This window comes from Kryptolebias marmoratus, linkage group LG17, assembly GCF_001649575.2.
Source record: "Kryptolebias marmoratus isolate JLee-2015 linkage group LG17, ASM164957v2, whole genome shotgun sequence".
Classification (NCBI taxonomy): domain Eukaryota; kingdom Metazoa; phylum Chordata; class Actinopteri; order Cyprinodontiformes; family Rivulidae; genus Kryptolebias; species Kryptolebias marmoratus.
In genome coordinates, this window is record NC_051446.1 from 11,794,175 (window position 1) to 11,806,764 (window position 12,590).

General features: G+C 41.0%; 1 protein-coding gene across 3 annotated transcripts in view; it reads left to right on the forward strand.

Annotated features, from left to right (window-relative positions):
- Positions 1-12,590, forward strand: part of cpped1 (calcineurin-like phosphoesterase domain containing 1) — a 46,936-nt gene that overhangs the window by 23,613 nt on the left and 10,733 nt on the right. Inside the window, exon 6 of one of the 3 annotated variants that reach the window (XM_017416052.3) lies at positions 11,104-11,960. The exons of the other annotated variants lie outside the window; for them this stretch is intronic. Coding sequence (XP_017271541.1) covers positions 11,104-11,330 — 227 coding nt within the window. The 3' untranslated portion in view covers positions 11,331-11,960. Of the gene's footprint in view, positions 1-11,103; positions 11,961-12,590 lie in introns of those variants that run through there. 3 annotated transcript variants of the gene reach the window in all.

Genomic DNA, 12,590 nt, shown 5'->3' on the forward strand with positions numbered 1-12,590 from the left:
TATCTACTAGTGGTATGTAAGTTAATAATACAATTTATATTTTTATGCTAACAACCTGTTAATTGGAGAAACAAGTTCCTGTTTTAGTCCCGTCCTCGTTTTGAGTAGTTCTCACACCACTCATGTGAAAAACACTTTCCCATGGCTATGCCTTCTCACATTCTTAAAACCTAAATTCATTTTCTGCTCCTTATCTGAGCTCGGTTCATGGTCTGAGCATAGAGCCACAGATTTCCCTCTTCCGAGCCTCCTCCTTAAGGTATCCAGGGGTACTACCACGTCAGCCAAAGGGTAACTCTCCGGAGAGTCCTGGATCTGACCTGCGGGTCCCTCGCAGTGAATTATCACAATTCTGAGGCATATTGTCACCCGTATTAGTTTGATGTTAAAGGAATAAATGTTCTCGGCCCGTTCAGAAGCTTATTAAATGTCAAATCTAGATGTTTAACAAAGGATAAATGGATTTAGTCTTTATTAGAGGTGTATAAAGGTGTACAGAATTATCAGGCAGCTGAACGGCACAAAGGCATTTTCCCAGCTCACTTGTTACATTCAGTGTTTACTGCATGCACAACAAATAACTTAATGAAAATTTGGAATGATTTTTAGTGACATGTTTAACGCCACATTGAATTTCCGTCCCCACCATGAACTGTTCACAAATCGGCTTTCAGCAAGTACCACAGATATCTAAATTCAGCTCAAATAGGAGGTGGTGATGATGGTGTTCTTATACTTGACCGATGCAGAATTCAGAATGACCAGCATGGAGCAATGGCCTACAGAAAGATTAAGGCCTAGGCAGCACTGCTTTGTACCAGCAGGTGTGGGTTTTATTTTTAATCCATCTTCAATCTAAGAAGACTTTCATTATTCATCCTGCAAGAGTGCACCCATCTTCTTCATAAAGATCTCCTCGTTGATATTTGTTTAAAATGTGTTTTAAGTGTGTGTCGAAAACTTGAACTTGTGTATCTTATTAAGTGGTGGTAGTTTTTTTTTTTTTTGGTTGTTTTGTATTTAAATATTGTTGCAATCATTTAAAAGATGTTGGACTTTTCTTCCCTGAAGGAAATAGTTATTTTTTGTTTGTTTGTTTGTTTGTTTTTAAAAGGATCGAGAAAAGTTGCCTGTCCCCAGTTAGGGGTTGGACTTTCCAATGGTATAAAATAATGTGTTTAAAACAGAATATTTGTCGTTGTCTACAGATGTACCTGGGTTTGTTTCTTCGTGAATACTCTGACGTCACATTCTACGAGTCACAGTTTCTTTTAGACTGCAGAATGTTGTTTATAATTTTGACTGTGTTAAATGTGGGGGTATGCGATTCGGAATCAAAAATTGGCCTGCGTCTGGATTAAATGTCCCACTACAGAAAACCCCGGCCTCTGTTGCTCTCGTGCTGCCATCATTAGTGCCTCTGTGCTGCCCTTCAGTCCAGCTCCCTCTAGTCACTGGTAAGGATGTCTTCCTCAATCTGCTAGTGATGCAGGTGCTTGTCTTTCCATGGTAAATCCTTTTTGTTTCTCCTCTTCTGCATTGAATTTATGTTGTCTTATACGTTCAGTTCATCATCGGAGACTGCCATCCTGTGTAGTGGCTCTGACCCTCTCTAGTCCTCTGCCTCCCTGGTTCGACAGCTTCAGGGCGCTGGACTCGCGGTGAAACCCTTCGTGCATTGTGAGGAATATTGTTTGTTAGTGACGTCTTTGTCCTCCTTTGGCCAGGCTTTATACCAGCTGTTTGAAAAGTCACTTACATGACCTCTTAACAAATTCTATGTACTTCTTCCTGAAATGTCTTCTTAACTGTGTAAGTTTTATGGTTTGGAGTTAGAAAGTGTCCTTAGAAGTTATAGAATCAGAATATTTGCTTAAAAACAGCTTTAGTGTAATTATTCATTATTTGTCATGCTTGAAATAGCTCATTGGATGATGCTTCAGTACATTTCACGCCCCCCCCCCCCTTTTCTTCATTGTTAGCATTACTAGAAGTTTTTTTTTTTTTTTATGGAGACTGTTTTGTTAAGGCTTCTTTTTTGCATGGCCTTAATCACAAAAAAGCTCCTTATCCAACGTTCACCACTTTCTATTCTATGGTTCATTTTAGCTCTGCAAACTTGCAAATTAAAGCCTGTGTGGCATCTTCAGTATTCCCATGGTTGTCTCGCTGGAAGACACGAGACAGGGACGCTGCGCAGTGACTGATGGCTGAACATGATTTATGCAAAGCAAGGATGCAAGAGGCCTCTGCGCGCTACATCACTTGGCGTCCCCTTTGTCATGCAAATTTTCACCAGCCAGCAGTTCACGATAAATCGTTTGCCGTACCTGCACGTTAATGACAACCGCTGTTCAATACGAGCGCGCGCACTGAACGTTCTCTCCTGCGTAGCTTTTTCTTACAGATATCCCGGTGGCGGCTTTGTTCTGAGCTTTATTAAGAGTTTCTGTCAAAAGAGGGTGGGGGGGGAAAAAATGACGAGAAGTTTAAAAGGAAAACCTATTTTCTCAAAGGTTTTCAACTCAAAGGGGGCGGGGTTGTTTAGGGTCGAGATAAGAATTTGCAATTAACGAATCCAATCTCACAGCCCTCGTATCAGTGACCAGAAGATGAAAGAGCAATTATGGAAATTGAGAAGACTAAAAAGGACAGCAGATTAAAGAAAAGTTCATCAGAACATCAGACCTGAATGTGTGTGTTTTAATGTTTCTTTGCTTTTTGTATTTTAGTTTGCATCAGTGCTGGATATTAGCATTTATTCGATATAAGGTGCCTCATAAAGTTTAAATGGATCTACATATTATGAATGGTTTGGCTTCAATATTTGCAGCCTATAGATGCTGTAATGTACACAGATATTGTGGATATTGTCAGAGACTCTACACACGCTGTGCATTTTGCTGCAACCCCAGACCTGAATTCAATTTGACTCGGGGAGGGTAATTTCCCCCAGTTTGCATTCAATATGTTTTCATCATTCTGACTGCTTACTCTGGATATTTTCTCAAATAATACCCCACCCACATCTACCCTCCCACTTCCCTTTTTCCTCACCCTCGCCTCCTCCGTCTGTCAAAGCAAAGAGGCCAGTCTCCGAATGGGAGTCTTTATCACACAGAAAAAAAGCACAAAGGATTCCGGTGGCCGTCAGGTGAACGGGGCCTTCCACAGAGGATGAAACAAGAGCCAGAGTTATCAGAACCGACCGCTCACGTTTTCCCCAAGCACATCGACACACTAAGAAATGGGAGTGTATATAATACAGCAGAGCTTTACAAAAATACAAAAAAAAAATGGATGAAATCACTCTTAATGATCCTCTAGTGAGTGTGATACTGCTTTTATAAAGTGTCTAAACACACACTGAGGCTTTCATCTAGGCTTCGTGGGTAAAGCCAGACAATCTTTGAACAGTCATACGCTTCATTCTTTGTAAGGCTTGAATAGGCTTGCTATTGTCTGTGGAAGAAAAGGGATTTTATTCATGATTGCTAGTGCTATTGTAATAACTATAACGCTGTTAAGTGTTTAGGTCCCACAAGGCCACCCATGCCAATTGTGCTGTAAGGCACTTAGGATAAAATGCACAGACGGTGATATACGGCTCTTTGACTGGTGTGGTGGGAAGTGAAGTTGGATGGACGCTGTTTTTCTACACAATCAATAAAAGGCTATTTTCCCAGCAGGGTGCCAGCTGTTGGCGCGTTGGCCTGCAGTATGTCCTCCAGCTTTCCAGTTTTCATTTCAGTAGCAGATTGTGGCAGTACTTTGCACTTTAAATCCTGCCTATTCAATGAAACTGGCTCTTCCAGTGTTTTTTTTTTTTTTTTTTTTTTACCAGATGTAGCACCTAAGACTTTGTAGCAAGAGATTTAAACCTTGGGTTAAGTGAAGCACATCTGAGAGACAGCAGCTTCCGGGTTTCAAGACGTAAAATTCTGAGCTGTAGCCTTTTAAGGTGGTATCTCACTGAGCTGCAACTAAATGGCAAACGGCGTTCATGAGGGAGTCTCCAGAATGCCTTGGGACGTTTGTGGTTCTCAATCTTCTTGTACGAGTCGCAGAGCCTCGTGGTCCTGTCCTTCGAGTTGTGAACATGTTTGAAAAAATCTGTGATGCAAATTTTCTGAAAACAGAGTTGTCATGGGCATCTCAGACGCACTTCAGTTGTGTTGTTGGTGTCTCCAACTTTTCTCTAGAGCTGTATGGGAGCTCTCCTCTGCTCTGACGGGAAACGGTAGAGGCGAATGTCCAGGTCTGAAAAACCCAGCTGATGATCTGCCCATCTAAATTTCGAAAGTAGACTTTGGCAGATTAAATCATAAACGTGGGCGCAGCTGCCGAGGTGGACTACGCAAATCAATGAACATGAGCAAGAATGCAGTTCCACAAGCTGTGCACACAAAAACGGGTCATGATTTTCAAAAACTGGTCATTCAGAACGTGGCCACGTGGCTGGCCGTTCGCTTGGTCACAGTCAGAATTCATTGAGACTGCAACAAAAGATTTGCATGTTTTATCACAATTTTTTGTCGCCAACTAGTCTCCAATAGTCATATCCCTACAAGATACCACATTTACACTATATAAGGGTGTTTCAACTGTTGTCAAATGAAAGGACACTAGTTCTAGTGTCTGTTTACTTTTAAATAGTGGGTGTTTTGAAATCTGGCGTAAAAGATTGATCCTGAACACGATGTACCTTGTATGTCCTTAAGAGAAAAATGTTTTGGCTCTTCAATTTTGTCATGGTATTCATCATTATACGTGTTCATTTCGCTTCAGTGTGCAGGTGATCAAAAGTAATTACTTTACCTGATCGCATTTTCTATTCTACAACGGCACATTGAAGTCGCTCGGAAGAGAGGAACAAAAGAGGAAGGGCTTTGTTTTGTTTTTGCTTTTCAGTTTTAACATAAAGGTTGCGATGTTGAAAATAAAACTTGGAATACTCCTTCAAGGAAATGATCAAAATATTAAGAAAAAGCATTATTAGTAGTTTGAGAATGCAGTCAAAATGTTGGAAATAATGAAAAAGTACTTCAAGAACAAGCCCAAAGAAGCTCCCAAGCATTATTTTTTATTTATTTATTTTTTGCAAACAAGGGTTATAGGTGTAGTTTTAGTAGGAAAACTACAAAATAACTTGAGGCTTTTCTTTAGCCTGTTCAGCGTGTGGTCTTTACTCCTGCAGCAGCATCAGTCAAAAAGGTGCAACTCACAAAACATCCTTCCGTCTTTTACAACAAGAGTTTCCAACAAATGCATGTATTGTTGACCTCAAAATGCACTCCAAACATCCACAGCTTCTAAAAAATGCCCTAATTTCCTTCTCCAGTAAAACTCATACTGCAACCTTAAACCACGAGGAATTTGGAGACATTATTTCTAGCTCCAGATGGTAAGATGGTGTGCTAAAATCTATTACAACTTATTCTGAAGCCTAAAGCCTCTATAAGGCATATGGCGATTGTTAGTCTTTGAGCCAATGCCGGTTTGGTTTTTGAGGCCCCTTTAAAATCTAACAATAATTTTTATTCCCATCATTTTAACTTTATATCTGCCAGTTACAGCAGTTCTGAAGGTAAAAGGGGGTCCAACCCAGTACTAGCAAGGTTCAGTTATTAAAGTGGTCTGATTTCCTAGGTCCTGTCTACTACTTGTTTTTTCTAGTGGTGCTGTGACTTAATATGTATGTCAAACCCTTTATACTGTATGCATATTGAACCATACCCTCTGCTTTTGTGCTTCTGTAAGGGTTTCTTTTTTTGTAGATGGTGTTTTTTTTGTTAAGGGTTTGTATTTTTCCACCTTCCACAGGGCACTTTCAGCCCCCACCCATATTTGCAGGCTGACATTTTTAGAGGTCAACTTCATTTTCTTTCTCCATTACAATAGCAGTTGAGAATTCAACATCTTTATTTTATTTTTGCTTGCTTATCTTTTCTTTATAGAGGCAATCTTTTTGGTGATAGAATTTTTTTCTTTCTTTTTTTTGTACGTTCTCAGGCAGGCCATTTCTTCTCCAATCAGAGCGAACACAACTCGAAGAGTGGCTTGACTTCTAAAGCCACATAATGGCTCCACTCTAAAGGGGACAAACTCGGGTTGTCCAAAGGGATATTTTCCTTGAATTGTTTCTTTAAACTCTGTGTTTTCTGCTAAGGCAGTAAAACAAGCCAACAGAGTGCGCTGATTCATATTCACAACTTTCAAATTGCCTTTCAAATTCTCAGCTGTTACTTAAGACTGCGATGGTGACTCAACGAGGTCGGGTGGAAACTAACACGACTTTCCCAGGAGAGAACACTTGCAGGTGAATCTGCTATGAACAAATAAACCCCTTAATCCTAACATTTAAACCATAGCGCTGCAAAGAAGAGGTCTTTGGAGAGTTGTTCAAAACGAAAACATGAATATCCACAAGATCAAGACAAGTCAGCTTGAAGATGGAGCATTCTGCATGTTGTACATTTACAACATTTAGTATAACTTCATAAGATCTCCTACATTAACAAGATTGAGGTAGCTTTTTGTATCATCTGTGAAGTGTTTAAAAAGTCAGAGGAAACAAGAGGTGGAAAAGTCTACGGAAAGAAAACAATGATTGTCTAAACAATTGTCTGCTGTTCACTTTGCTGCTCAGTAACTTAGAAACTGAGTTTTTTTTTTTTGTTAAAACGCCATCTGCTGCTTCAGAAGGTGACTTATTTAAATCTAGTTTATTGTGCGAGACCTATCATTTGTAAGGCACCCTTCACACTTGATGATGACCCCACAACAGTGTGAAAAAAATCAGCCGGAACGTGGATGATGATTGCAGGGTCTTGGTGCGGTGTTCAGGTGTGTATGAAGAACTTAGTGGGCTGAGCTCCTCACAATCTGTGATATTGTGACATATCAGGGAGGGGTTTAAGCTCACGCAGGCATGGCTCGGTCATTGAGAATTTTAAAGCAGGACCGTCCACACGGGACTCGTGGCCTAAACCACAGCTGTGATCGTGACAAAGCCATGGAAACAACTTAGCTGCCTCCTGAAGTGGACTGAGAGAGTCATGCAAGGGCAGGGCCGGACAAAGACATGATGGGGTCGTGGGCGTATGTGTTGGTTTCATTGTGGAAACGTGTTGCCGATGTATAGTTTGTGCTGAGAGCGCTGGAGTGCGTTTCAAAAATACGAAAAATAGCAGGGAATAGCCCATTTGCTACTATGAGTTTGGCAGTGTCAGGATTACCTTCACACTGAAAATGTGGAAGGTTTCTACATTTTCTTTGATCCAGACATATTCTAATAGGTTGTGGCGAACATAGGGTGGTTATTGCCCAGTCCACCCTATGTTTGGAGGGGATCTAACCAAGGGACGCATGCAAATAAAGTTTTAATAGTTTGGTTGTCAATTTGCAATCTGACATGCATATAGTTACTATAAAATGAATGACTTAATGATATATATTGTGTTGGTCACTGGTGCATTTTTATCCTAAATTAAGGTCCTGTAGTGGTGGTGATAATCGTCCTGTGATCTGGTGCTTGTATCTTTTAAGGCATGCAAATAAAAGTGTTCCAGTTTAGTTTTCTATGAACAAACACTACTGTTTATCAACCTAAAACCTGCTGCTATTTTTGATTTTTTTTTTTCATGTAAAAGTTTTATGTACACATTTTCAATTCAATCAGAAATGATAAAAATAAGTATGTTGTTGATTATAGTTCTTAAAGAGATACTGAAATTGGCTGATCAGAGCTTCAATCTAAAATCATAATCAGCCTAGATACCTATTGATGCCTCTTTTTGAGCCTGATTTAGTCGCTGTAAAACACTGGTAATAACTAGTAAAAATAATTCTAATTTCAAAGTAGTTATAGTTTACCCCATATTAACTATGAGACATACACCAAGGCCTGATCAACCTTGGCTGGGTCTTCCTTGGAGGAGGGTGATTAGTGGCTGAAGTCCACTACTGACGAAGTGTCTCTCAATTCACAGCTCTCTACTGAGTCACATCACATCCAAGCCATATTTATACTTAAACGCAATTTTAAAAGAAAACTAACAGGACACAGACGGTCTTGTATTTCTGTTGAACACGTTCAGTAATCAGTGTCAGTGCAGACGGGAACATGAACTGTTACATTTTTACCTCCTTTAGCTGCTTTAACCTGTAGAGCCTTTATGCATCGACACAGATTCATCACAAATATGTCATGTGCATATGGGGGAAGCTCAGTGTCACAGCACGGTGGTGTGTGGGATGTGGATGTGGTGACAGTATTCTGATGTACCGACACACGTGTGCATATGCACACTTACCCCCACACGCCACTTGGCGACTAATCGGGGCGGGGAATTTCACACAAGGATGACGTAAACCTCCATCTTCACCGAAAAAGTTAGTCGTCTTTCTCCCGTAGATTTCGTCACTGTTATCACAGGATCGGTTTTGTCTATCACTTCTTTACTATTGCTGTCCAGTCATCATCTTCCACTTCCTCCTCCCTCTGAGGTGAGGGAAAAAAAAGACTTGGCTAGTGTGGGTTATGCGAGAACATTTCCATCAAATGCTAACTGACTCATCAGGTGATCCCGTCGAGTCTTTTATTCCGCTTCACACTTCTTTTTTTTTTCTCTCTCTCTTTCTTTTCCACCCCATTCGCAGTGCTTTAATAATAACCAAGCTGTGTGGTTCCTTGTGGGGAAAGTTAAAACTCTTGCACGAATGAGCCGCACCGCAGAACGCACAGATACACCTGCGTCAGCTTAGTCATACAGAATAATTAGAACATAGAGGGCATTTATGGCCTTTCAGTGTTCGACAGCAAGGACATGCAGTTGCACACATTTGTGAGGAGCTATTTTGAGCCTGCCCAGTTAAGTCGGTCGGCTGGAGAGAAAGCGGGGTTGCATGAAAAGCTGCTATCTCGCGCAGCACCTAAACATAAACAGATTGATGAAATGTTTGGACCATAATAATAGGTACAGGGCCTGACTGAAAGTCACAGATGGTTGGGCGCATGCTATGGTATACCAGGGTTTAACTAGAAATTATATTCACTCAGGCATACACTCAAGCTTAAATTAATAATTTCCATCTGTGGCAAATGAATAATTTATTGGTCCGCCGTGTGTCGTCCTCCACAGATGCTTATATTAATAAAAATTTTGGTTACATTTGTATTCCGATGCTGTTTGATCACGATGAGTCAGAGTGATGTCTTTATGCTGACAGCAAAGTTGTTTCTGCATTAGGAGCTTATTTTGTTTGTGGGAACAAAGTCATCCTCTTCTTCGTCGCGCAGAATCTCCTGATGGACTAATGTCTTTTCTTGCACAGACTACAATTCGTTTTTCTTTCGTCAGTTTTTTTTTTTTTTTTTTAGCTTCATGTCTCACCTGAAACGAAGCAGCAAGCAGCAGTCTGCTCTTTGTGGAAACACTTGCAGTTAGGAATTAAAGCAGCTCATTTTCACTGAAAATCTCCTCACATGCACGTTTTTTTATGTTTGACCATTCAGACACTCCAATGATTAACAGCAGACATTATAATGTGCATCGCTCGTACCATTCATCCTATTATTTTATTCCACTGGTTAGACGCTCAAAACTCTCCATCTCTTCCTGGTGGATCCCAAGTAGTTCCCAGCCCAGAAAGGATAAGTTCTGGGTCTACCTTGGGGGTGTCCTACCAGTGGGTCGTGCCTGGAAAACTTCCATAGGGATTAGGGGAAAACTTCCATAGGGATCCTAATCCTAATGCACCTCATCTGACTCATTTAAATATGGAGAAGCAGCAGCTCTCATCTGAGTCATTGCTTTATTACCAAGCTCCTCACCCTATCTCTGAGGTTGAGCTTGGTTAGCCTACGGAGGAAGCTCATTTCAGCACCTCGTGTCTGTGATCTTTTTATCATGACCCATACCTCATGACTGTAGTTGAGGGTTGGAACATAGACCAGTAAGTCGAGAGTTTTGCCTTTTAAGCAAAGACTCAACCCTAACCCAGAGGGACCATTCCACCTGTTCACATTTGAGAATCATGGCTTCAGACTTGGAGGAGCGGAGTCTCTTCCCAGATGCTTCATACACTGCTATGAAACCTTGAGGTTCCCAAACCGGACACCCTCTTCTCTCGGACTGTGCCTTGATTTCCTGTCTGGGAACACAGCAAGCAGGCCAGGCATTCCTTGTGGAGTTCAGCCTGCATTGGGAAAGAGTTCCCTTCTATGCTGCGACTGTGGACACAGTTCTTGTTTTGGCTATACAGGGACCTAATAGCCCATAAACGTGACCCTGGGGCCTCGTAGTTCCCCACAGAATTCCTTGGGTAAAGTAGCTGTGAGCCTTTTCCGCATCCACAAAACACACACGACTGGGATGAAGCCAGACTGTTTCCTTGTACCTGATGTTCAACAGTTGGTTGGACGGTCTTTTCCCTAAATGTAATTCTCTCCTAAGTTTAAAACACTACAGTAGTTTGTCTCTAGACCGACAAAGTGAATTTTAAACTTTTTCTCAAATGCAAATTTTAACCTTGTTTTTCAACCCTTGTTAAAGTGACTATTGGCCAAAATTGACAGCAGCTTGGTTAAAAGTCAAATTTGTTTTTGCCTGAAGAGAAAAGGGGGGGAAAAAAAAATCTCATTTGGTTCCATTCCTTGAAAGTGAGACCTGTTTGACATACCAATATTTTATGTTGTCATTTCAGCATAGTGACACATTATGACACCCGCAGGGTCGAACCAAAAGTTTCTTTTAGATGTTGTTTAGAACTGAAATTATACTGAAAGTCATTTAATAAAACTTTCCTCTTTTTCCATCATTCATTCTTTACTTTTTTTGCTTCTACTTTCTATTTTTCTGCTCTTGTCATCTTTATTGCTTCATATTATTAACTTTTGCTGTTTTATACTCTTCTTTATAGCTGCCTTTTAAGATTATTCTTTTTAGATGAGTGAAAAAAACTAAATCCAGCCACTAAAATTAGATTAAAACTTGTATGAGCCCTGTTTTTATTAAAATCATTTTATTTTGTACTGCTGTATTAAAGGGTTTTTTTGGGGGGGTCTCTTTCTATCCGACACCCCTCTCTACATCTTCCCAGGCGTGAAGGCGGTCTTCTCCGGCCATTATCACCGAAATGCAGGCGGCTGTCACGGTGGCCTGGACATGGTTGTGAGCTCAGCCATTGGCTGCCAGCTCGGTGGGGACACCCACGGCGTCAGGGTGGTGGTGGTGACTGCCGACAAGGTCATCCATCGTTACCTCAGCCTGGAGCAGCTGACAGCGCAAGGCATGGGCGAAGACCTCAGGAAACTCCTGCAGGTCTGAGGGCCGCTTCATCCAATGCAAGGACCGACATAAACTGTATTTTTCTAATAGATTTGATTTTACGTTTTTGAACCAGTCTTTCCAGAAGTTTCTTGAGTATAGTTTGACTCAATAATTTTGTTTAAAACCTTGTATACTGTAATCTCCACGTAACGAGCAAAAAGTGGACGCTTGTTACCTTCCAGAGGCAGAAGTTTGTCTCGAGTTGACCGACGGGCCAGGCTTCGAGTGGCCAGTACTGTGCATCTGACCAGCAGTGAGACAAAAACACTAACTTCAAACAGAGGGGAAACGAGATGCTAGAAACTCATAAAATGTATAGATTAAGTTCTGTTTGACGTCATTGATTTTAATGGAGCAATGCTTAAAAGGGTATATCAGCCATTTTGAAGTAAAAAATAGTAAAACAAACTATTATTTAACCTTGTCCATTCAAAAATACAAAATGTTGGACTTTTCCTTTAACAATCTAAACACAGCTGTAGATGTTTGCCATTGCTACAGTTTGACGCCTTGTTGGCTAATCTATGCAAGTTTGTCACATTATCTTGTTTGTAATTTTATGTTTGATCACTTTGTAGTTTCTAACACTGCTCTTGCGCACAAATAAAATCAGCATCACAAACAAAATGGATCAATAATTATGTCTGACTTAGATTCTCTTCACACTGGATGACCCTGCTATGTAGTGAACTCCCCTTTATGCATGATCGTGTGATAAGCCCATGTTGGTTTCAAGAATCCACAAATCTTCCATAATAAAGTCCTGGTGGTTTATAGTAGTTGTGGCAATGTCTCGAAGACCTGGGTGGAGGTGGGGAAGCATGGTGTCAGTGTGGTCATCAAGAATATGAAGCAGCAATGACCTCATGTCCAGGCTACAACTCCATCACGTCCACACCGCAACCTCCACTGCACCAAGTAAGTTATTGCAACGCTCTTGATGGTGCAGCTGCTATGCAGATACTGCCATTACTCTCACTACGACCACTAGGTTTGGGCCACGTATGACTGCAAAGACCAATCCACTCCCTTTTAAATACAGCGCCATCTTCATCCATTCTTCATTTGCCTTTTGAGGGCAAGCGCTGGAACAAGTAGCCCTTGTTCTCATTATGGTCAGACCTAGTGGATGAGAAAGAAAGATGGATGGATGTAGTTGAGCTTCTGCACAAAAAATACTCACTCACCAACATCCTCTCATGCTTCTGTTTGATGTTTCTTTCTCTTGATGGTGAAGGCCCTGATACCCCCCCCCCC